Here is a 26,380-nt window from a genome sequence, read left to right on the forward strand (position 1 = left end):
ACACATTCTGCAGGTACATTCCTGACCTGGTAAAATGTCACTTATCCATTCAAGCTTTCACCAGCCACATTTCAACACTCCATAATTTCACAAGTTGTTAGAGGGGACATGAAACAACATTCCTCCCATCAATCGCTAAGAACAAAGCAACAGGACTATAAAAAGCTTTTTTATTGATCTTTTTTTTTTATTGCTGAAGCAAGAACAAACAATTATTTCAAACATTAGGATGAAGCAATACACCTCTGACAATTTATTTTGGTAGGATTGTGCTGTTGACTGACAGGAACACCAGGGACAATTTCAAGGCATGACAGGCATTGTTAAAACTGAGTGCATATTGCCTTATAAACCTTTATCACTGTTGCAAATCAATGCAAATAAACTGTTAGTGGCATGTAAGAAAAGCAAAGCTGCAGAATTGCATTTGGTCACTGAATAGTTGTTACAGTGCATATCCTCTTACACACGCATTCATAGACTTTGTTCGTGCTCGTATTAGATATCACTGTGATTTTTATACAAACACAAGTTATAACAAAAGGAAACACGCCCAAGTGTTGCTGACAGTAACATCAAACTGCTAGCACACAGTGTTATCATTGCTGCAGCTATATTAGCTTCTGGTCTGAGGTGGGAGGTTTATTTGTACCATCTAATAATAATAATAAGGCACTTTTTAAAAAAGGGTTCTTACACTGTGTGACTAATGGTGCTCATTTCTTTTTTTAAACTTTTGAATGTTGATACATTGTTGATAAATGAACTGTAGTCCAAAAGCCCTGCAAAGCTTGCTAGCTGCTGTGTTAGGCTGTCATTAGCAAGCTAACATATGCTAATTAGCATTTCATAGGAATAGGGTACAGCGGATTTGGTCATAAACTCAAGTATTGTAAAAAATGTGCTAGTGATGGCTGTAAATGCAAGGTTGGGGGATACAAAACAACCAAGGGAAACACCCAATCCATTTAATACTTGTCGAGTACATGCATCCTTATGGCTAAAACATTAGTTGATCATCATAGCTTGGCAACCTAAAAACCTGTTATCATAACTGATATTATCAGCAGCACTGATAATAATCAATGATGTCATTAGCTTCTACTGTTAAACCCTTGATAAGATTTGCGTTGCGATACAGATGCAGTACAAATGAGTCTTTTATATACAGGCTAATCTTCAAACATCCATATCGGTATACTCAAACCCAAGCGGTGAGATGAACGTTAAACAGCCTTGGTTATCACAGGGAGTCAAAATAGTGACAATAAAACACAATTGCTTATTATTTGGGTAAGCTATATTGGCAAAACATGACAATAAGATCAGCCATCTGAAATATGTAACGTTGATTAGACAGATGGATACTACATTAACTAGAAGCATGTGGTTCTTTGTCCTGAAAACGATAACTAATTATGCCATGTTTGAAATTCTGAGGAAAAATCAAGTCAAGTCTGATAAAAAACGTTCATATTTTTAAACGTTTGAGGAAAAATCTCTGGAGTCTTGGATGCTGGAATCACTCATCCTGCTCCCTTGTCTTCTCCTCACTTTGGTGTGAGCTTCATGCGGAAAGCAGGATTGTTGAAGGATGCACATACAGTGGCATAGCCTTGTGTTTGGTCAGATGAGACTTGATTTAAATGGTTAAGGTCTTACGCCCGCTAAAAGAGAGAAAGAGACAGACATTAAAAATCTGTAAGTCAATGCATATGTCAGGGTTTCATTTAAAACTGCATATTTTCTCGAATTTTATGAGGTGTCGAATAGGCTTAGTCGGGGCTGTTAATCAATGCTCTTACATTCATTCTTCTCAATGCATATGCTGTATGTACATGTGCAGAGTCTTAGTCAGACACTTGCCCGTGTGATTGAAAGCTATAACTTTGTCATTTGCCCTTTACTTCATTCCTCTGTGGTCTATTTCTGATGAAGAAGTGTAGAGGTTACAAACAAGGATCGCTATTTAGGGTTGGAGCCGACACTCGACAAACACTTTTCCATTCCTATTGTTCACACTCAGGCTCAAGCTTTGCGAGCTTAATGTCAGAAGAACAGTGGCTTTTGAACACGAAGAACAGAGACAGCTTAACTCTACTAACACCAGCGGATGTTTAATGCTTTTTTGATGCACATGTTATATCTTTATCACCAGCACTGAGTGAATAAGCCAGGTGATGGAGTCCTATTTGTTGCTTAAACGGTTAGTAATCCTCTTCAGCAGTAGGTTGTAATGTGAAAATCAAGCAGCTGCACTCTGGTATGTCTAACAACTCGCCAACAACGCAGTGTTGGACAGCCCAGGTGGCACAGGGTGAACAGTGCAGGGCAAAGACACGAGAGCAATCCCAGGAGGCTAGAAGGTTCTTTAAACTGGGAAAGAAGGTCAGGGTGAAGGTTTTTTTTTAAATATAGACCACAGTACCACAGAGCTGAACCTATGCCCAAAAATCCCTTGCAGCAGATTTGATTTACAGGGAGCAGCTACTCTGGCACAAAGGCAGGTTGGTGGGCTGTGGTGGGTATGAGTCCACAGTGGGTCGTAAATCCGTCACGGCCTGCCCCCCTCCCCTTGTTCAAAAAATGGTTTGAAGGACAGAGACATTTCATCTCAGCTCTGCTTCCTCCAGCACTGATCAAAAATAAACCCTGGTTTAACATGAAGTATGTGCACATTAACAGTTTGTGATGGAAGATGTATTCAGGTTCTTTAATTGAGTAAAAATAGAAATAACCAAATATGAAGATACCAGTTAAAGACATCCAAAATTGAACATAAGCTTATTTCCGTTCTTGTCCGAGTAAGATAAAGATATACCAATCTCACCTCTGGGTGTGGGACTGATCTTCTCGTTTAAATTTGGGAAGAAAGTCAACAAGTGTTTCTTAAACTATCAAACTCTTCCTTTAATGTCAAAGTTAAAGTATGTATCATGCAGTAGAATGTGTTATACCATTATATTGTATATTATGTGTTCACAAATTGTTTTTTAAAGTAGAATACACACACATAAACCTACCATTGGTGACAAACTTATTCTTGACTCCAACTGCCGGCTGTAAACACAAAGGAAAAACGGTCAACAAATACCGCAAACCAAATATTTTGTATTGCCTAATGTTATCAGTTGATGGTGTCAAAACTAATCATCAATTTATTCTGGGATTAACGGCTTTTTCACTTAATTTAAGGCATAAGGAACCCCATTTAAAAAAGGTGTACAATGTGATAATGATAACTATTTACTGTATAAACAATGTGCTTGATGCAGAGTATTCCACACTCATCAGATATGTTGCTTTATATGCTGTTAGGATCTCTCACATGAAGAAATGAATTGAGAAACATCAAACACAGTGTTCTATCATAAGCACATGCACGCGATGACCGATGTCTTGTGCTCACTGCAGTTTCAGGAATGACAGTAATACAACACAACCCACTAAATTTTTAATCTGACCAACATTGACCCTATCATATGCATGTTGAAACACCATGAAAACCGTGATAACACCACACAATCAACCACTCTGTGCCTGTGGAACGTGCATTGTGCTATGTCACCACAGATCGGGAAATTACCTCTCTCTCCCTTCTATTTGGAAGACTGAATGAAGCAAACACACGGGAACATTTCACTGTAAAGCCTTTAAAATATTAGCGACGTATTATTCAAAGTATAGGTGAGTGTGTGTGTGTGTGTGTGTGTGTGTGTGTGTGTGTGTGTGTGTGTGTGTGTGTGTGTGTGTGTGTGTGTGTGTGTGTGTGTGTGTGTGTGTGTGTGTGTTACCTTTGCAGGTGTGGAGCTCTTCTTGGTTTCCCACATGCCACGCTTGTTACCGATGTCACCTGGTTTCACTTCCTGTCACAAAAACAGTGCAGAAATACTCTGTCACAATAAGAAATCCTGTATACAAAATGATATTCAGGTACAGGAAAAGTATCAATAGCAAATTGCACTTATTTAAATGACACAGAATGATACTTTTCAGAATTACATACATATACATACATGCAACACACACAATATGATACATTACAGTATAAGCATTCCGTAATGACACAGGTGTTAAAAGTTAGGGCAGTTTTAACATTTAGATATATTTGTTGTACTATTTTGACCTATAATCAGAATCTGCAAAGTCACTAAAGCTTTTAAGTAAAGATAGTGGACTGCAAATGAAAACATATCCAAGTTAAATACCAAAGAATTATACTATTACTTTACACAACAGGCTTTATGTGTTTCTTTTTGTTTAGTTTGTATTATAATGCTGACTATTTGTAGTATTTAGGGTAAAATGTGTAGGAAATGGTACCTTCGCCAGTTTGAAGAGCAGGCAAAGAACAGCAGGAGAAGTTTAAGTGAGGAAAGCTGAGAAACAAGTGTGCAATAAGAAGAAGGACAGAAAGGGCGGAAGAGAATTAAACAACAGAGTAAACAAACAAGAGAAAACAGTCTGCTGTGCAGCTTCACCCCATCAGGGGGAGGTGTTGCTGCATAAGTGACGCCAAGGTTACAACCACTCCTCTGCTGCTGGCCAAGACGTCTAACACTAAAGATAACTTGCTCATAAATTTGACGTTGAAACAATGTCACACGTCATTCAGCAATGCTCCTGCATGCGGACATAATGTCTCCAGAAGACCTAGTGAGATCAGCAGCTGGTGTCCTACTTTAAGAAGGGGACACGGTGTCTGCCAAGTAACAGGAATCTTTTATTTTTCCATGCCATATAATATAAAACTAAATTAATTTACATAATTGTTCATTAGTTTTGTCAATGTTGTGAAACAAGCACAACAATGTCTTTGGGTGGGATATGAAGGGTATGACCTTTTGCCCTTGCTTGAAGGAGACTTTAAACATGGAGTGACTGTGAGATTAAAACATATAGGTTGTTAAGCTTTAAGTAAGTCCAATACAAAAGATGACTGTTTAAAAGTAAATGTCTGGTCTGCAATGGCTGTAATATAATCTTGTCTGAAGTGATTGATGTATGGAGCAATGAAGAAATGGCATTGCAAGGAGGCATGTTGGCATTCAGCTGGCACAAACACTCACAAGTGCTCCTGATCAGCTTTGTAGTTTGACTGTCCAACAATAAGAGTATAATAGTCTTCTATACAATGACTTTCCACATGTTTAGGCTGAAATACACGTGTTAAAAAAAGAGAGTTGGGGCTTTGGGAGCAGATGTTGTGAAGTAAACTCTCCATGTGGTGTCACTAGACTCCAGGCAGCAAACTTCTCCAGCCCTGGAGCTCAGATGTATATACTGCCAACAAAAGACTGGCTTGTTGATGTGCAAATGAGCACATTAGCGTGTGCAGAATATCAACGGCTTACTCTTTTGATGTAACACTGGTGTCTTATTCACAATAGAGTGTATGTGCGTGACAAAGAGGAGGATTTACGAGGTCTTACTGCTGGCTTTGCTGCTGCTGCTGCTGCTGGTGATGCTGCTGTTGGTGCAGGTGCTGCTGTCTTCTCCGCCTCTGGAGGCTTTGCCATCCAACTGTTGACACGTCCGGTCACGCCTCCTTTTATACCAATCACATCCTGGGAAAAAGAGACATTTCAACTACACACATCACACATCAGTAAACCTCTCTATCCTGCTCTCTTGGTGTCTTTCTCTCACTTTGTTGGCTGGGGCTGGACTTTCAGAGGAGCCGCCGACGTTTCCTTTCTCCCACATGCTCTTTATGCTGCGAGCTCCTCCTGTAGGAATATCAGCCACCGGAGACTTAGGAGATTTGACGTCTTTGTTTCCCTGTGGAAGTAGAGGATGGATTTAACTGCTTTGACATGTGGAAAACAACTACATTGACTGGGGAGCAATGGTGGAAAGTACAATTTTAATGAACTTGTATTTGAGTTTTTTCCATTTTGTCTAACTTACCAATTAACTTTTTTCAGGAGAAATTAATCACAATTTGTCCAAAAATGATTAAAACATTTTTTTTTTTGAGATCTTGAGTTACTAATAACTGTATGGATTAAGGTTTTTCATTAAACAATTATACAATACAAATGCATTGTTGAATATAAAGATAAAATAAACATTGTTATGTTTGTGTGATTGTGTATTTTTGTTATATATGCTAATAAAATGTTATTATTTCAACCAAAGACACATTTCCTCTTTAAACTATCTAACAGTATCTGATTTAAATGAAACTATTACAACAAATAGTTGGAAGGTTTGTGTTTTTCTTTTTCATTTTCATTCATTTCATTAGTCATCTCAGACCTATCTTAAAACCAACTGTACCTCAACCAACTACAGCAGTAAAATGTTCTTAACACACTGATGTCAGTCAACTACAGTCATAATTATATAGTATATCAAAGTATTTTATTTACAGGGTGTTTTTCTTGTGTGGAGGATTAGTACTTCTGATACTTTGAGCACATTTTGATGATAAAACTACTTCTAAAATACATGTTACATAAAGTATTTTGACATTGATGATTTGAGTAGAATCTCCTGAGGAGCGTGCATCATGAGTCTCACCTGTATGGCAGAGTTGTACTGCTCCATTCTGTTGCCGATCTTGGACACAATTGGAGAGTGAGACACTCTGGCTGTGGTGCTGTGTGGATGAACAACACATGGGACATCAGTGCTGATCACCAATATAATAGTGCCTTGTTAAATAATATTTTTGATATGTTGTTTATTTTATTTTTCTCTTACCTTTTTTGGGCTGATTTGCTCAAGAATTCTGCCTTCGCACCAATCTGTAAAAAACAACATGGTCTCAGTTTATAAACTAGTCTGTAGTTAACGTTCACAAATAAATAATTACATGGTCAAGCTGCCCTGGCTTCCTTCCTGTCTCTGAGACGCTCTGACTGAGAGGCAGAGCAGTCTGTCCCTGAGAAGCTCTCTCTGTATTCACTAAGTGCCTGAGTGACTGAACTGAAGAGTTTGGCTGAGAGGGAGCCAGGATACACACCAAACGCACACACACTGAGAACTGCTGGTCATAATGAATTATACCTCCTGTGTGCTTGTAGATTTATACACTCAATTCTCAACATTCCTCTTAAAGTCATGGTCTTGTACAAAAACAACCACATAGGACAACAGCGAAGACGCCAGTTCACTTAGTTTTTTATACTTGTCAACCAACAACAGGCCTATATGAGTAATAATAGAGGATTTTAAATGGGAGCTACGGAAGAAAAAACACATAAGACCCCAAAACATGTCTTACACTTGGAGACAACCTATATTAAATACAGACAGATCTGAGGGGAATAAATGAGAAATGTAACGCTATAAACTAAGACAAGATTTATGGAATATTTCAAATATTTTCAAAAATGCATTTCTTTTCAGAGAGTTGTATACAAAGATTTATATCAGCAAGAAATGTAGCTCCAAAAATGTCTGTACTGGGAAGTATGCTTCACTGTTTTTTAAAAGTGCTAAGTTATACATACTGAGCATTCTGCCTCCATCCCAACAAAATATGGAGGTAAATTAAAATGTGTTTGTGGTGGTCAAATTACTTTTAGAATTTTTACCAAACTCACCTTTGAGGAGCCTTTGGGACTGATAGCAAAGACAGGTTTTGGAGACTCTTCGTCTTTCTGTTTCTTCTTCTCTGCAGCCTCTGCCCTCCTCTTCTCTATCTCCTCCTTCATCCTCTTCCTCTCCTCCTGTTAAAAAAAACACACATTTCTTTCACAACCAAATCCAATGTACCCAATGTGGAGTATATCACTGATTCATCCCTGACTGTAAAATCCATCCTCACCTGTTCTTTGGCTTTCTTGTCCTCCAGCTCCTGTTTCTTCTGCTTCTCCTCCTCCTCTATGATCTTCCTCCTGTCCTCCCTCTTCCTTTTCAGCTCCTCGAGCTCGGCCTCTGCGTCCTGCTGCTTCTGCTTCATCTTCTCCAAATCCTCGCTCTCTGCATCGTTTCGCCGGCGCTTCAGCTCCTGCAGCTTACGCTCGGCCTCCTGACGCTCCAGGTCGTCTGCCTTGGTGGAGGGAACACTGCTCACAGGAAATAATTTAATGATCAGTACGTATTAAAGAAAACGTACTTGTTCCTGAAAAAACTATAATAATGGGTTGAAAAATATAACTTTACTTTGATGTCTTCTCTGTTTTCTTAAGTTTATTCTCGAAGAGTCCTGTGTTCAGTTTGGCTGGTTCATTCTGTCGAAAAGGGGGAAATGAAATATACCCTCAAACATCCAAACACATATGCCTCACACTTCCCACACCGAGAAGTAAACAAAATAAAAGACCAAATAACTAATAAGGGTAAAAGGTGAACGATGTATGAATGTAAACTATGACAAATTGTTTTACCTTTTCCTTGAATCCAAATTTCTTCGGCTTCTCCTCCTTCAAACAGGGACAGAAATATTACATTTAAATAATAAATAAAACACTAGATTCACATCATCTTGCAAAAAAGCCATCTAAAACAAGTGATATCTGTTTACACCATGAAACCATATCATATATCATATCAAATTGTGAATAAAGCCTGGATATAGTATATGTAAGTGCTGATTCATCTGATGCATTTTGATTTGTGATGAATTACAACAGGAACATTAACGCTTTTATTGAACTACTTCAGGATTTGAAGTACGGTATGGTATCAATCTCATACCTCCTCTTTCTTCTTCTTCTCTTCCGCCTCTTTCTTTTTGAGCTTGTCCTCTTCTTCCTTCTTCTTCTTCTTCTTCTCTTCAGCCTCTTTTTTCCTCTTTTCCTCCTCTTCTTTCTTCTTCTTCTCCTCCATTTCTTTCTTCTTCTGCTTTTCCTCCTCATCCTTTTTATTCTCCTCTTCCAGCTCTCTCCGGCGTTTTTCTTTCTCTTCATCTCTTTTCTTTTGCTCCATCTCCTTTTTCTGTTTTTCCTCCTCTTCTTTTTTCATCTTCTCCTCTTTCTCCTTTTTCTGTTTTTCTTCTTGATCCTTTCTCAGTCTCTCTTCCATTTCTTTTTGTTGTTGTCGTTCCTCTTCCCTCTTCTTATTTTCCTCCTCCTCCTTAAGCTGTCTTTCTTCATCCACACTCTTCAGCTTTTCCTCCATTTCCCTTTTTTGTCTTTCCTCCTCTTCTATCCTCAGCTTTTCATCCCTTTCATTTTGCTGCCTTTCCTCTTCTTCTTTCCTTTTTCTTTCCTTCTCTTCTTTCAGTTTTATTTCTTCTTCTTCTTCTTTGTCGGCATCAGGAACAGCTTCCTCTTCAGCATCGTTCTTCCCTAAATTGGGTTGCTCTACTTCTTCTTCTTTTGCTGCTACCTTCTCCTCAATCACCTCCTATAAAGTAAGGTTAAATGTCAATTAATGCACGTCAATTAACAAAATGAAGGTTGCAGAAAGCTAAAACAAGAGACCTTACCTCATTTCTTGTGCTCGTTGTTCTTGATTCCTCAACAGATTCCTGTTATAAATAAACAAATAAGTGAAACCAGAATAATCTCACCCTAAACTCTTGAATCTGCACATCTGTCACTGTACCGTCTTCTCTTCCTTATTGTCCTCTTCCTCTTTTCTCCAGGAGTTCATGTCAGTGTCTGCCACGTCCTTTTCAGCTGGTTTCTCCTCCTCATCCTCTGTATGTTGCTGTCTGCTGCTGCTGATGGAGGACTGCTCCTCCAGTGCGCTGTCAGTGCCGTTGGTGGTGCTGACTGTGGGGTCAAACTCCTTCTGTCTCTCCATAGCCTCCTTCATCCTCTTCTGCCGGCGCTCCTCCCTCTTGGCCAGGCGCTCCAGCAGAGCTTGGTCGTCATCTGCAGCCTCACCATCCTCGCCTGCGGTGGAGGACTCCGTCACACTGTAAGCACAGGAAATTCACTTGTTCATGATAACAGTGGAGTTGGAATTTGAATGTAGTAATTAAATGTTCTGTCTGATCAAGTGTCCCCATTTGCCAAGTCTATGATTGGGTGTGAATATTTTCTGTCTTTAATGTTGACTCTTAAGCTGTTAAGTTACACACTTGGTATAATGGGAATAATACATAATATTGAATACTTAATGAATTAAGTGCTGGGTATCTATAGTAGAACACAATATATTAGTTAAATATATTCTGTATAAAATCTAAATCCGCAAAGGAATTGAAGTTATAAAGTAAATAAACAATAAGTGTGTCAACATGTAAGTGCAGTAGAAATGTGAAGTAGCATAACAATAAATGAATCAAGTAAAGTACGATTGACTTCAAATTGTAGTTAAGTAGGACTTCATTAAAGTTAAAGTACTTAATTAGGCGGCTACTTTCACCACTGCCTATAAGCAGCTTTTTTTGGGGGTATTGATGGAGGCTTGGCTTAGCATGGCTAGCTAGCAACGCTGTTGTGTACAGCAGCTAACGTAACGTAGCAACAGCAGATCCGTCATAGCTGCTGCTTTATGGTCAACAGATTAACTGACAGCTAAATATCAATGTATTACTATATAGTGGCATAGTTTACCTTTAATATTTAACAAATCAACAAACACATTAGAGATCTTCTTCTGTTCTGTAAGTCCTTTATAACAAGCTCTTGGTCCTGTACATAACTGAGGATAATCAAGTACAGAGGGCAGCAACCTGTAAATCCACCCAGCTCAGAGGCATAAATCTCCACCCGGCAACACCTCTCTACTGTCCAACAAATTACAGCAAATATCTTGCTATGGTTTGGAGCTCTTTAGAAAGAATACAAGTTTTCTATTTCTTTGTCAATTCCCTTTAAATGTTGTCTTAAACTTTGCCGGTTTGTCGTACCGCACAATTTACACTTGTTGTATCCCTCGTCTGCTTTCTGCACAGGACCTTCGTCCACATGTTAGGCTACCTGTTGGTGTCGATCACTTCAGGTTCTCCGGACTCCTCTGACTCCCTCATCACCTTCTTCCTCTCCTCTCTCGCTCGTCTTCTTTGCTCCCGAGCTTCCTCTTCCTCATCATCATTAGTGCAATCCGGCCTGAAATATAACAAATAGTTTTGTTTTTTCGAAAATTTGACAACTGAAATGTCATGTTTGAGAACATAATAATACATGGTGGTAAATATTGAATTATTCCCTTTTAAGTGGCAGTAAAGTTTCTAGTTATATGATGTTTGTGTGAACATGAAATGTGAGTCAATTCATTAATTTTAAGATATTTTAAAGACCTGAACAGATAATATAAACAAGAAAAATAATATTGACCACTCACATTTAGGTTTGGAAGCACTGATATGAGCCACACTGTCATGTCCTCGTAAGACCTTGGCATTTATTAATTTAAGAAATGACTTTAATTAGAGACGGACAGATGACTTTACTTTCCTGACATGTTCCTGGCATTACTAAGCTTATATCTTTCCAAGCATTATCAGGCTTTATGAAGCATGGAAAGAGCGTAACATGGTCCATTGATAGAGCATTATTTCCATCTGCTCTTCCTCAATCCACAACACAATGATTTACAGATGTTGTTAGATGGAGAGGTGATGAGAAACAAAAGAGTCCTTTATGTCTTTCAAACTGAAACCAACGAGGCAGAAATCCATCAAATCCTCAGGCAAAGCTTTTCCTGGCATTGCATGGGTAATCCCCACAAATCATAGAGGAACTAATTTAGATAGATATTACTCCACCTAAAGCTGGAGGTCTGCTGCGAGATTGCTGTCAAAATGTTGCAGTTACATTTTATGAGACACGATAAATGCTTGGGACGGATATGATGACAGCATCTTGTCCAACAACTTTACTCTCTGTAACTTTGTGTCTGAAGTGTTCAGAATATATCAAGCTGAAATAAAAATGGCATTGAAAACATTCCAGTGTCTGCAGCATTTCCTCTGGCTGCAAAGAGGAGGGCAGCTGGTTTGGCACTGTTGGCACTGCTGGCACTGCTGGCTGCAAGACTGTGAGAAAAATGGCTAGGAATGCCTTATTTTCCACTGTAGCTCTGATAGGACATCTGATAACAGATCAAGTTATTTCTGAACTGGCAGAAAATAATGGGTTGAGCTGTGATGGATTGCTTTGACATCTTCACTTTATTCCCATAAAAGTCGAAATTGAGGATGTTCTTTTAATTTTAACAAACCGAATAGAAGGACCAAATCCAAAATGTGTTCGACCACACCTTGATACTTGCTGATATCCCCAACTTGTCAGTGTGAGCTAAAAAAAAGCTACAACATTATGAATATAGTATATAAAACAAATAGACTAAATCATTTCCTAAAACAGTTGGACACTAGTTTAAACCAAACCTGTGGATTTGAAACTGTTTAAGATGCTCAGATGGAGTTCCCTCATTTACCTACCTGCTTGTATAGAGTTTAACATCTTTGCAGGTCAGTTTCCTTTTGTTCTTATCAGTTAATGCGATACACTTACTAAAGTCAAACTGACAACTTCAGACCCACAGAGTGGAAATCAGCAATATATGTATCTGAGAGAGAGGGAGGGAGACAACAGGGAGTGTCAATCAGCATCCTGGCTCTGATGAGTGAAAAGGCAAGGTAGATCTCTAAGTCGTCATCACCCAAGCATCATCAAAAACCTGTCTGCTCCACTCTGCTGCTCAATGTGGAGACACACAAACCCCTCTACCTCGTGCAGAAATTCAACAACAAACAGTAAACCTCAACCTATCTCCTTGACCTTGCATGATAACAGTAAAAGGTTATATCTGAAACTCTTAACCACCTTGTACTGAAGCTGCAAATGTCAGATTTAAGTCAGAATGTCAAAAAATGCCTTTTTGGTTTCATTCTGCATGTCCGTTAATGTGAGCTTTTCTATGTTTTTTTCCACACGATTGTTAACTCTTAGATGGGTAACTCACTTGTCGGTTTCAGTGCGCATCTGCTCCCTCCTTTGCCTCCTCAGCTCCATGCGGCGGTCAAAGTCATCGTCCATGATTCCAAAAAGATTATCTTCACTTTCTCACTGAAAGACACATTTACCATATCATGAGAGATGAATTTTGCACAATCTGACTGTCAAAAAATCACTCATCAATTGATTTATCTTGCAATTGTGATGATCAATGTCCCACAAGAAGAAAGAGATGCTTGAAAGTTGCTGCATATGGCAGCATTTTATTAGATTGGGATTCAACAACAATTAGATGAATCTCAGTTTAATATCAGGGTAATTTCACAGCTTTAATACTAAGTAACAAACCTCAAGGTAATGATTAAAACATTCATAATTCAATAAATTATCTAAAAATCAGTAACACATCCCAGGATAGGAGACCACCCAAGACAGCTTTATGACAGAAAATCATAAAACACTACAGTGCCTGTTGGTTTACCTTAGCAGTAGCTGAAGTTTAGTCCATGAACAGCGGTGTCTCCCCTCTCGTCATATATCAACATCTACAGTCTGGTTTATATCTCAGCCCTTTTGCAGCACAAAAAAATTCCTGCTGGTTCTTCCAGCGCCTGTAACTACCAGAAAAGGAAACGCCTGCCTCTCTGCTCCCCTCTGTTTCTCTCAGCCTTTTTCCTCCTCCTCCTCCTCAACCAGAATCCTGCCGTCTGACTCTCTCAAACAGTTTCCCTTGTTTCATCCTGCTTTATCCCTTTATTTCCGATGTACTAAAGGTTTTTTGCTACCAAATGTGCAATACATCCTAATTGATCGTACATAAACCGATAAACCATTTAACCACCTGTCCATTCAGGTTCTCGTAACCACTAGCCAGCACTCATTTGTTTTGATTTGTTTTTTTCTAATTAGACATTAAGTAAACACTCTCTGCAGTGTTGACTTCGACCTGTAAACCAGACTACTCCTATTTTGGTGTCTTTAAAGCTTCATCTCCAACATTCAGCATTTTCTTGGTCAATTTGGTTCAATCAAATTGTCCAGATTCCCATAAAACGTGATGCTTATGTGGAGTGAATTTGGTGCTAATCTTATGAGAAAGAATTCAAAAATAATTATTGGTTAAGTTGTGTTTGTCTCATCCTTTTATTTACAGGATTTGTAATCGATCAATAGACACTGCCAAAGAATAAACAAACTACCTGACCTTCTTACCTAATGAGAGATTGAGGCTCATATATCCATGTGGCAGACACAATCAAAGCACTGTTTTTTGTCTGAAGAGTTTAGTGGGGGTCTCTATTCCAGGACATTCCTCTGACATCAGACATGACAAACTGTGCAATAAAAGTAACAATTAAAGCTTCCAAAGTATGTTTAATTCACTGTACGTCTACACCAATCAATCTCCAATTCAAAGCCTTTAGTTAGAGTGTTGTTTATCGCCCTACACATTGTTTTGGCTCACATTTATCGTCAGTGTTTTTTTCTCTCCTCACTTGAATACAGCATGCCATATTTATAGCCCAAGCACTTACACACGAGAATATGTAACATATACAGCGTCATAAGGCAGGACACTTGAGTATAATCCTTTTGTTTGGTTTCTGTATCTTCAGATCTGAAGAGGAGCCTATCAGCAGAGAGCAGTCGGTCATTAGTTTGGGTTTTACATTGGCCGGCACCATATACAGTCAAAAGGCTTACAAACAGAATGGACCATAAGAGGTCTTTTCCAAAACATCCACTACATGGGTAACAAAACAGTTCTAAGCTTTCCTGGAAAAGTATGACACTCTTTGCCTCCCCGGCAAATAGGAAAGTGATTTATTAAAACTCGGATATTTTGGTTGGGAATGAAAAATATTCATGAACACTGATGGTTGCAAGACAATGACTTCATCGATTACATTATATTTAACTTTATTGTCATTGCACACTGCATTTCATTGGACAATGTGCAATGACAATAAAGTTAAATTTGATCTCACCAAATATGTTGGATTTTCCAATGACTCAAGAGCCACTTTAACATTTTTAGTTTTCAGTGAAATGTGTAGTCAGCGTGCTTTGAAAAGTTATATTTGGTAAAACTCAAAAGAAAACATCGAGAGATGATGTTCAAGACAAATCAGTTGGTTTGAGATCTCTCAATTACATATCTGCCTTCTGACAATCTGAATTGTAAGTACAATAGTGGTGTGTCGTGGCAGCTTAGAAATATTTGCAGGCAGGATGCAGGAGTTAAAAACAGATCTCACCCCCCTCCTCCCCTCACATCCCTCATCATTACACAAGGTGTCCGTCAAAGCGAAGGTATAGGAGGTATTCCAGCTATGTGATCTCTGTTCTCCTGTACAGCAGTGAAACGGCAAGTCAACACCAGTCAACTATCAAGTCAAGGGCAATGTGTGGCCCCTTATGTGTGGCCCCTGACAAAAGACATTGGCAACTAGAATGCTCCCTGTCAATTCATCAGTTACTCTTCATATACAAGTCCTTGAATAAGTGTTTAATAGGCATTAGGGCCTTTAAAAGTCCTTATAAATCCTCATCTTCCTATAAAAAGTATGAAAAAGTAGACTATTAAAGCATTGATTACAGAATCATAAAGCAATTTATGGTTTATTAGCCTTTTAAAACACTTCCAATAAACTAGTTAATATTATATATACTGCTTAAGAGTTTAAAAAGGCTTGTGTTTGTAATTATTGTTTATAATAGTTACAAACTCATTTAAAAGGTTTAACTAACTCATCAGTTGTATCATTTTTAAACCTTTACCATGTTTGTTTTTTTTTGCTTTATTAGGCAATAAATCCTTTTATAATGCACCTAATAACATTTTACTATGCTATTACAGTTACAGGATCTAAGGTGAGAATAATGCCTTAAATTTATATATAACAAGGACCTGGATATAAAACTTTACCCATAATTCCTCTCCCAGTCAAACATGAGACATACTGTTATCCATCACCCCCTCACTGCTGTTCCTGTATGGGGCCAATTCATGACAAAGGCTGGTCTGTTCCTGAGCATTATGGGCTCTGTGGAGCAGAGACTGAACTGCAGGCTACCCGCTCACAGACATGTCAGAGCCGTGATCCAGGCCTGTTTGGACTGGCCTGGCTCCAGGGGTGCCGGCAAAGTTCTATATTTCGAAAGTTAAAAAACTCCCCAGTCTGGCAGCTATAGACAAATCTCTCTCTCCATTCCACTTTGTTCATAAACGTGGATACACACAAAGAGACCCACACAGAATTATAATCACTTCAACACTACAGCTGTCACAACAGTCACCAGGCAGTTTATTTGTATAGATTAGAGGTGTGTGAATTATTCATGCACTGATATAATCCAAATGTAAAAGCATGCCTGTCTGCCTGTACCCACTTGGGACACAGAAAATTCCCTTCAATGGTCAAAAACTCAAGCTCCTTTTTTATATATACAGTATGTTCACAGCATGTTATAGGTTGTTATTGTCCGAACATCTGTAATTGGACAGTTTTTAATTCACACATCCGTAACTGATTTGTTTCATTTGGGTCAGCTGTCCCTTCTGATGGCACCACAAGCTGGCCATTTTTTTAATTGTAAAACCTCTGTAGGGTCATCCTGCTCTCACGCAACCGGAAGCTTTTCATTGGCTTACCTATCTAACACTTATGAGACACTTATAATCAATATTAATGTTTTGCATCACATTCAGAACCTTTTATATTTAAACACCAGCTGCAACTGGAAAAAAAAAAAACTCTAAGCCTGACATTTGACTTGCATGGTCTTTGTGTATTTTATCTATAAAGACTTTCAGTCCAAGTTGTTTTACATGAAGATTAGACCTGGAGTACGTTCAAGAGCAATAATCTGGTGCTGGCCACGGCTGCAAAGTAAAAAAAGCAGATTTAAGAGAGTCTAATAAAAGCATGCAAGTCTCTGGTATATTTAGGGAGATCGACTACCAAATATATGAGGTTTCGTATGATGCGTTGTCTGTAATTTGAAAGATCAAATACAGTTCATACAAAGGCAATGAATCATATGATAGTTCTTGATTTGTGAACCATATTTTGTACAATACTCATGTTAACTGGATGACCTATAATTTGTGTTTATAGGATACGACTCCAAAAAAGAAACAGTTTACTTTTGGGAGAATGAAAGTATTTAAATCAAAGTAAGCCAAAGTTTAAGTCCTTTGTTTCTGAAGCCATCTAGGATTTAGACTAAGAATTCCTCAAGTGGTCCACTACAGGTTATAATAAGTCTAATAAGACATTAGTGCTCGTTAAAAGCCTCCTACTCAAAGCCCCATAATTACATCAATTGCCTGGTACTTCGTTGTGTCTTTATTCGTCCCAGCATTGTGTACACACCATGGGCTATTTGTATATCGTCTGGCCATGTAATTACTGGCTCGATGATGGCGTCTTTTCAGAGTGTTTCCCATTGTATTGATCAGACATCAAAAGAAGAATGATGAAAGCTTTATGTTCTGTTAAAGGCCGTTTCTAATGCATGTACAGTACATTTGATTTGGCAAGTTGCAGGGCTCACACCTTCAGTCAGGATATGTTCAGGAAGTAAATGGCAGCTGGATATTAAATCTGAACAACTGCCTCTCTCTCAATCTTGAAACAATTACAATACAATCTGTGGGTGTTAGAAAAAAAGTATCCTGCCTCTGCCTCCAGACTTGATGAAAAGATTGATACCACCCATGCTTGTACAATAAATACTAAGCTACCACAAGCAGATGATTAACTTAGCTTGGGTCACAGGATCCACCCAACAGCTTTAGCCTACGCACATATTTTATATTGTTTGTTTGAATGAAAGTGTAACATTGATATATTGCCATTTTACAGGGGATTGTATGCTAGAATGTTTCTTGGGCAGTACCAGTGTTTAAAGTGTGTTTCATTTTCGAAGGACAATAAAAGTATTTTGTTGGACAAAGCATGTGTGAATCGATCATAATCAATCATTTGTTCTCCAATACTGTTTACATAATGCTGCAATTGATTCCAGTAAAGATTTCAAAAGCCAACAGATGTCCTTAAGTTTTAATTGGAGTGTTTAACCAGCTGCAGGTACACAGCACAATGAAAGTAACATATGAACATGACAAATATAAAATCTGTTTAGTCTGATACTAAACGTTATTTGACCTTTGAAGTTATACCATTAGTCATAAAGCCAATGGTTCACAAAATATACATGTAGGTCGTCATACTGCCTAAAATCAGACAAGGTTCTTGTTGAAAGATAAAGAAAGTGCTTCAACACGCTAATAGATAAACAGTTTCCTGAGGCGTTTGCAATCAATCACAAAGCCACAGCTGCTTTCTCCACATGACCAAACATGGTCACGTATGAAAAAGTCCCCGACCAGGATACACATTCCACAGTTTACAAGCCACAACATACTGTAGTGGTGACCTTTTCTACAGCTCATTAAAATGTTTGTGTACAGTTTGGTTTAAATGGAGGGTGTAATGTTTTTCTGGTCGATAACCAATTGACTGGTAAAGTGGAGATTTGGAAGCGTCTTATCATCTCTATGCAGAGATAACAGGACTCTCTGTGCAGCTCAGCTTTGTTTTAAGGAGCAACCAGTCCATCAACAGCTGACAGGTGTACCTTTTACAAGTGGAAATGTTTGTTTGCTTTATTTTGTCGATGAGACCAACTTAAGAGTCTGGTCTGATATCAAGTCTGGTGACATAGGGGGCTAAGATTAATCAAATTTCAAGTCTGAGTTTTAAGTTACATCCTCTACCAGGGATTCAATGGAAATAGATGCAGCTATGTGCACTCCCTGTTCTGCATCCCATCAGCTGAGATGTTATACTCAGCCTCCTTTTAAGGAAGTACACAGGCAGTGTTAGTTGTAGTGTCCCTGCTTGGCAAGGTGCGAGGCCACAGACAGTGAGCATGGTTTACTCTAGGAAATACCTGCAGCTAAACAAAGTGGTAATCCAAGAATAACTTGTTTCCATTGTGATTTCTAATAATCAACTTTCCATAGCGTTACTGGGAGGCAGAAAACAACATACTGTCGAAATAAGGAAAGTGATAGTTGCTTTGATATTTTGTATTGTTAGAAGGTTTGAACGGTAGAATAGGAACAGCTGGACATTTAAACCAATAAACACGACTCTAATCATTTGAGTGTTGATGTAAGGAATGTTATTTCTCCTTAAATGTAGATTTGAGGACAGACTGATGAATGCCTCCATTAGTGTCAGAATCACTAACGCTCACCTCCTGTAATTTACTTCTGGGAAAAAACCTTTCCTCTCTTATTGAGATTGTCTCACCTGTACATCCAAGAGCTGACAGCCCCCCCTCTTTGTCAGATCACAACACTTTTAGGTCACAAAGACTCAATTGTACTCAGACTAAAAACATTACAGCAGCCAAATCTCTGTTTATTTGCTCCTCTTCTGGCCAATTTTAACAAAGACATTTGAACTCCACTGTTTAAAAAGCAGACATTGGCGTGTGCAAGATGCAGCCTTTTAGATGGGGAACGTAAGTTAACCACGGCTAAATATGTCACTATTGTTGTTTTAAGACCGTGTGTTCAGTACACTTGAAATCTCTCATAAATAACGTTTCACTGTACATTTACAGCTGTCTTCACTCTCACGGCACAAACAATTATCCTGATTTCATGTACCCAAAAAGGGGAGAGGATGCTCTGGAAACCCAAACACATTTCCAGTCCCCAAAGAGTCTGCGGTAATAAACTCACACACTGAGGTTGAGGCCTTTATCTTCAATACCATCTAAGGAATAGGAGTCTGACTTGGCATGTCTACTACGCCAAACAGCTTTTCCACAACCAGAGGTCTGCTCAATGTTTGAGTAACAGAAAACTGGAGATCAGAAAGTCAAATTATAGTATTTACTGCTGTGTTAGACAGAGCAGATACAAGTGCTGAGTCTCAAGGACACATTGCAGAGGCAAATGCCAACAAAATGCATGAAATGTTTCAGCTTACAAAATCCTCTGGCATGCACTGCCTCTATATCTTTTAATGTATGCCATGTGGATAAAGTGCCTTCCAACTCAGATCCCTCTGCAGAAATATACTCACTGATGCTAGATTTATATTTTCCAAGAATCTCTTGTTGAGTGAGCTGAATGCTATTTATTTCTATTATTGCAATCAATCAAGTTTGGCATTTTATGCTCAACAATGTTTGTTTAAAATAGTTATATCCAAAGTACAGTCACATTTTTCTCATTATTGTTGGTAAATTTCACTGAAAAAAACCCGATTGATAGCTTCGTCTTCAGGCTTTATAGCTGAATCCAGCAATTTTCATGCCATGCTGTCCAGCTGTTTCTCTGAATGATGGTGACATTTCTCAAGCCAGTGCACACATTTGTATGAAGGACACATTTCAACATTCAATGAATTCCTTTTAACATCTCTTGGTGTAGCTCATCCTTGATTGTTCTCCAATAACTGTTTGTATTTGAGATGCACAATACGTAGGCTTAATAAATGATGACTTTTCAACAGCTTAGGTCAACTCGAGCTTACTTGGTATCAAACTTAAATCCCATGTCAAATGTTTCGTAGTAGTTCCCTTCCTTTGTATCAGGTTTATATAGAGCAGCTGTTCCTTAATTAAACCAAGTAGTTCAATCTAAAAGTCATAAACAAGCCATGCATCTCCATCATGATGTACTTTTTGGTCACAGCAATTATCTGCACAACTCTCATTACAGAACTCTGATTCATGCGGCGCTCAAAGTAAACAACACGAACACACTTTTTCTGCATTGCCTAAGATAGCATCACACGTCATCATCATCAAACTTACCAGGTTGATCGGCCAAAGGGACTGTTCTCGCTGGAAATCAGCTGAGGGAGAGCAACCAGAGGTTTATAAGCACAGCATGCAGCTCCGCCTGCTGCTGCTGCACCAGGCCTTTAGAAAGACGTGATGGGTGTGTGTGTGCTGTGTGTGTGTGTGTGTGTGTGTGGTGTGTGTGTGTGTGTGTGGGAATGAAGTTTCAGTTAAGTGATGTCTTTCAAATGTAATGATAATGATTCCTCTCATTTATACACAATTTACAAAATATGATGTAGGTTATAAAATGATTTGATCTTAGTCTTTTTGACATAATTACTAAACGTTGTACGTCTGGGGCTGTCTTTTCTACATTTTACTCTTGTATTTAAGTGGTTTTAACATATAAACTGTCTTTGGGTTTTAATATGTGCATGCTGCAATGTCTGTGTGGCCTTTTGTGTTATACTTCTTGCCCAGTGTTGTTGTTTTTTTTGCTACTGAGACAAATAAAGGTCTTTAACTTGAACATAAACCCTTGCACCACCAAATAACTGCATGTAACTCACAAGTTTTCTGAATCATTGACAAAAAAGTGTCCTTAAAATATGATTTTTTTTCCAAGTTTCCAAGCTATTCACGAGCAGGCTTAAGTCCTCCTTGCTGGTGTGTATGCAGGTTTGCTAAGTATACAGTACATAGTATCATAGATGCAACAAAGATGGGAATGAGAATCATGGAGATCACTGTGTTCATCTAAGAACGTTTCCATCCAATTAGAGGGTTTCTGCCTGGCTCATCAATATTGGTTTGGCCAAATTACAGAAATGGTTAAGAAATAAGGAGCCACTCCTCAGACTCAGCTGTTTATTGTTTCCAGCGGGCACAAGGCGACCACAATCCAAATTGCAGGCATATCTGTATCTTCCCAAACAGCATAGTTGTTTGTTTTTAATTTGTTTTGTATTGCTCCTAGCAGCACACATTCTACTGTATATGTGAGTGTAACACTAAACACACCTTCCTGTTGAGCAGGCAAAACTGTCTGATAAAAACAAAGCTTAGAAATGACAGAGAATAACCTTTTCAGGAAAATTTGAATTCCCTTTTATTTCAATTTCACATGGTAAGGTGTGAACAGCAGGGAAGACATTAAAATGTCTTACATGAAATTACAAATATAACAGTGTTTTCTGCTTTTTAGTATCTACAAATGGATGTTCGTTCGTATCTCTTCTCCCATGTTGACCTTACATACCAGTGTACAAAAAATTACAGAGAAACAGAAGTGCAAGTCACATACAGACAAGAGACACAATACAAAACAAGGAAGTAGCCTGTGCCACACACAGTTGTAACATGAGATGACAAAAGTGCTATAATAAGAGAAAAGTTGAAGATTCGAGGGGTTTGTAACATTACACAAATGTTAGCATCACATTAGGAACATCAACGTATTATAATAAGTTAGAATTAATAAACCAAAATAGTGCCTGTATATAACAAGTACAAATCTTTAAATGTATCCCTAAAAATGATACTCACCATTCGTATTTGTTGCATTTAATCTGGAAGGGGATTCATGTAAAACAATCTAAATACTCTAAAGCATAATCCAGTTTTTATACCAAATGGTACCAGTGATTTCAACTCAGCCTATTTTTTGCCTGCGTTTATGCACTTTATAAACCTCAAAGTAAAACAACCCTAGCTGTGTAGCTTACATTAACTGTGCAGGCAATTAAAAAATATAAGTAACTCATAGAGTATGCGGGGGACAGTAATGGATTTCAGTGGTGTTGCATATTTTCAGCATTTCTGTGGCTCACCTTAACCAAATTGATGGAAATAATATCTGGCTATCCATTTTTTATGAGGTCATATTTGGTAACAGAGTGCTTTAACCCATTTAAGCCGGGAAAGCGTTGCCGCATTTCTACTATCAAAACCGGGGGCGCTGTTGCGTCATTCTACCATTGAAGAGAAACCAATTATTTAGTAGGCCTTGACACAACTGCTGAGTTTCCAGAAACACTTCAGGCTTTAGGGGGTTCTTCTAAAATCGGCCATAGGTTTTACAGGCATTTTTTCAGGGTGTTTTAGGCCTAAATGGGTTAAATCCTAAATCAACAGAAGACCTGTAAGATATTCTTATTAAAAGAAGTTGTGACGAACAATAGCTGAATCTTAGCATAACATGAATACTGAAGGCAAATGTTTTAATGCAAGTGAATGTCAAAAGCTTATCAATGTAACAGAAAGGCATTTTTTTAGAAAGTAATTTCTTCCAGATATGATAACGTTCAAGTTTTATTCAGCTTCACCAAATTACTATCAATCTTTATAGTAAGATCAATAAGCAAATAAATAAATAACCTCTTCAGGGCCAATATACAGGCATAAGTAGGAACAGTTAGCTTAAATTCAGTGTCAACACATAATCCAACTCAGCCAAGCATCAAAGCATTTACAGTACACAGTACAGTACTTCCTCCTACTCCTGTCGTACCAGTCTGACCTGCGACACATTTTCTGTATCCAGATCAGGTCACTATTACACGTACAGCATTTTCACACCTATCCTTTGAAATGTATTAACAACCCTTTGTGGTTTTTGTTATTGTCTGATGTTAAATTATTATTATTTGAGTCTTTTCAAGAGTTTTCACAGTACCTGTTGACCTTATCGGAGTGCACACAGGCGAGCAACCCAGAGCTGCAGCCAGTTTAGTGCATTCAAGTTGACGGTATAGCTTTTCCCTGGTCCTCCACCTTTTTAATTGCCGCCTGAATCTTCACTTGATCTCCCAGCAGTTGTCGAGGTTTCACAGGCTTCAGGTTTTCATCCAGCTCGAGCAGCACAGGAATACCAGTAGGTAAAGTCACGCTGGCAATATCTTTATCCGATATACCTGTTGAAATAAAAAGAGTAATATCAACATTCCATTATTGGATAATCCTGAATATCCAAATGACTTGAACAAGCTCTCTAGCAAGCTATCAATGAAGAGTAAGAATTAGTTATAAAATAGAATGTGATTAAAAAAACACAAAGATTATCATGTCAGAAAGGACACATTTTAAACATGTTGCTATTTATTAAATGTATTTATACTTTATATGCATGGGGACCCTATACTTTATTATAACCTTATTTAACATTGTTTGAATTGATGTTTCACATGTGTAATGCAATAAGAAATATGTGTTTCTTAACTAAATCCAAGCTAACAGGATTTGATTGAGTTTTAGTGGCGATAAAATAGGTTTTAGCATCATTTGATGATCATGGGGTCGATAGTGAATCGCAATTCTTTTCGCCATATAAACTGTGACTTCAAATGTTTATATCATCCCATGCCTGGCAACCAACAGGCTTGATGACTAATGAAAGCCGTAACAAAGCCATGTTGCCAGATTAGGAAAACAAAACAAAAAACACAATTCCAGCCGACATATCCTGTGCTACATACAAGTAGGTAAAAGTCATTATGAGTGAAGTAAGTAAGTGTCCTCTGGTATCAGGATCTTATGAGTGTGGTGAAAGGTCAGCATGGACTTAATAGCCACAGCCAAATGTAACATAAACTCCCTGGCCTTTTTACACAAGTTCAACTCTCCATTTGGGGAATTGAAATAAGTCCCTTCACAATTCAATGACTGACAACTAAAAAAAAGCAGCCTGTAGAGTCCAGAAACTGTTGTGGAATTCAACTGAATGCATTTACTGCACACACTCATCACAAAAGCTGAGAGAGCATTGTTTATAATAGCAGCATACCTTCCAGGTGTTTCAGCAGAGCCCTGCAGCTGTTTCCATGAGCAGAAATAAGCACAGTCCTGCCTTGCTTTATCTCTGGCACCACAGTGCTGTCCCAGTATGGAAGCAGCCGGTCCAACACCTCCTTCAGGCTCTCTGCCCGAGGAAGGTTCTCCTTTGGCATGTCACAAGTGGTGTATCTGCGGTCATTGTAGATTTCCAGAAAGTAAGGGTGGGACTCCTCAATTTGAGGTGGAGTGACGTCATAGCTTCTTCTCCATACCTTCACCTGTTCCTCTCCATGTTCTTTAGCCATCTCTGCTCGGTTCAGGCCAATCAGGGAACCATAGTGACGTTCATTCAGTCTCCAGGACTTGATCACAGGAACCCACTCCTGACCCATAGCCTCCAGAACAAGCCATGCTGTCTGGATGGAGCGGCTGAGTATGGAGGTGAATACTAAGTCGAATTTGTAGCCCTGTTCCTTCAGCAGCCTGCCACAGTCCTGGGCCTCCTTCAGCCCATCCTCGCTCAGCTTCTGGTCGACCCAGCTGCAGAAACGGTTCTCTTTGTTCCAGGCCCCCTCCCCATGCCTCAGCAGAAACAGTTTGTACTTGGACATCCGAAACACCTGCAGCAGAAGCCTGCACACATTCAGTAAAAATTATCAACGCAGTTTTCTAGTTGGTGATAACACAAGTGAAATGATCGTAATATAATATATCAAATCTCCAGCTAACAGCATTTAGCCTCACTTTAAGTTCCTGGTCTGAGTATCTGATATGAAATCAGCAGAAGGTACTTTAGAGGCAGTGGCAGCAAAAGGTTAGAGGTTGTCTTAAAAGGGTAACAGGCTAAAGGCAGATGGCTAACCTTACAGTAGCTATCCCTAGCTTTATTGAAAGGCTCGTACACAAGATAATGATAACTGAATGAACGATAACGTTAGCTCACTACTGTATGCACATATTCCATTGGATGCTGCAAAGCTTATTAGCAAGCCTGAAAGGATGGATAGACGTGTTGCTAATACAGTATTTTATGGCCGCTCAGTCCAAGGTAGGGACAAGACAGACGTGTATGGAACAAAACTACTTTAATGTGACATCTCAAAACGATCATAACATTGTGAAAATGTAACCTTACCCTGTGTGGGATTAAAATCCAACCTAAAAGAAGCTAGTTCAGTCGTTGACAATGTTTGGCCGGCCATGTACAGCAGTTGTTCCAGTGGATGATTGACATTCCTTTCCTCCAATCAGAATGGCCCAAATTAAGTGGGTTGTACCTTTGGCAAATGTTATGCCCATATTAGGAGTGGTGGCAATAACGGCCAAAGCACGTCGTTGAGGAAGGAGGGAAAGACGGGGGGAGTGACCCTTAAACATGGATGAATTGAAGAGGTACTGTTTAGCTAACTGTTGATGTTTTGTTGTTGTGTTCACAGTTTGGAGAAGCTTCATGGTGTTTTTTTTTTAGACAAAGGCAGTAGTGTAAGCCAACTTTGTTTCAGCCAGATCTTTTATACCCGCCTAAAATGATGCAGGTGTGTGGAAAAACAGTTTGTAGAATTTCTATCAAACGTTGTTGTTTTGTTCTAAAAAAAAATCTTGTTTAACGACTATTTTTGGTAAATATTGCCACATTAGAAACATAGTGTGTCAATATGGTGTACTTTGAGAGAATAATTAAGAGGCTATAATATGTTTTGACTTCAAATGTGAGTTTCTGTGATGTGACTCTCAACAATGCCCTTGGGTAATAGGGATGAACTCTCTTTTAACAGAAGTAGTTTTTCTGTTACTTTATTGGTATATTTAGTGTGATGAAGCCGAATAAGTTTTGTAGAAACCAACACGAAAAAGAAGGTTAATGGATCATAAAATATGAAATTGAAAGTACAGTTTCGCACCAGACCATAACATGATTCATACAAGTGTAAAAATACCTAAGCAGTGCTGTAAGGACAGGAACATAATGCCAGTTTCAGACAATG

At 38.6% G+C, this 26,380-nt stretch overlaps 2 protein-coding genes across 10 annotated transcripts; both read right to left on the reverse strand.

The window, feature by feature from the left end:
- Positions 1–162: 162 nt before the first annotated feature.
- LOC134882633 (caldesmon-like) lies at positions 163–20,751 on the reverse strand. 7 transcript variants are annotated; one of them, XR_010168182.1, is made up of 18 exons: positions 13,291–13,751; positions 12,817–12,920; positions 10,827–10,955; positions 9,502–9,817; positions 9,383–9,424; positions 8,650–9,300; positions 8,340–8,375; positions 8,116–8,183; positions 7,778–8,018; positions 7,554–7,679; positions 6,709–6,752; positions 6,526–6,604; positions 5,650–5,781; positions 5,433–5,567; positions 4,324–4,379; positions 3,795–3,866; positions 3,024–3,060; positions 163–1,667 (listed from the first exon to the last, which is right to left on the reverse strand). XR_010168182.1 is itself a non-coding variant. In XM_063910456.1 (17 exons), exons 2-17 carry the CDS (start codon positions 12,888–12,890, stop codon positions 1,651–1,653), a joined length of 2,199 nt encoding a protein of 732 aa, XP_063766526.1. In that variant the 5' UTR covers positions 12,891–12,920; positions 20,655–20,749; the 3' UTR covers positions 163–1,650. The 7 variants fall into 7 exon arrangements, 4 of the variants coding, with proteins under 4 accessions (XP_063766526.1, XP_063766517.1, XP_063766551.1 ...); XR_010168181.1 differs by lacking the exon at positions 4,324–4,379 and adding an exon at positions 3,587–3,611 and having other exon boundaries at positions 13,291–13,744; XM_063910456.1 differs by lacking the exons at positions 4,324–4,379; positions 13,291–13,751 and adding an exon at positions 20,655–20,749.
- A 956-nt stretch (positions 20,752–21,707) lies between these two features.
- On the reverse strand, positions 21,708–25,683 carry bpgm (2,3-bisphosphoglycerate mutase). Of its 3 annotated transcripts, none has more exons than XM_063876163.1 (3): positions 25,531–25,683; positions 24,406–25,028; positions 21,708–23,536 (listed from the first exon to the last, which is right to left on the reverse strand). In XM_063876163.1, exons 2-3 carry the CDS (start codon positions 25,004–25,006, stop codon positions 23,361–23,363), a joined length of 777 nt encoding a protein of 258 aa, XP_063732233.1. In that variant the 5' UTR covers positions 25,007–25,028; positions 25,531–25,683; the 3' UTR covers positions 21,708–23,360. The 3 variants fall into 3 exon arrangements, with proteins under 3 accessions (XP_063732233.1, XP_063732243.1, XP_063732251.1); XM_063876173.1 differs by having other exon boundaries at positions 24,406–25,015; positions 25,531–25,614; XM_063876181.1 differs by lacking the exon at positions 25,531–25,683 and adding an exon at positions 25,140–25,145 and having other exon boundaries at positions 24,406–25,015.
- Positions 25,684–26,380: the final 697 nt, after the last annotated feature.

This window comes from Eleginops maclovinus, chromosome 2, assembly GCF_036324505.1.
Source record: "Eleginops maclovinus isolate JMC-PN-2008 ecotype Puerto Natales chromosome 2, JC_Emac_rtc_rv5, whole genome shotgun sequence".
Taxonomy (NCBI): Eukaryota; Metazoa; Chordata; class Actinopteri; order Perciformes; family Eleginopidae; genus Eleginops; species Eleginops maclovinus.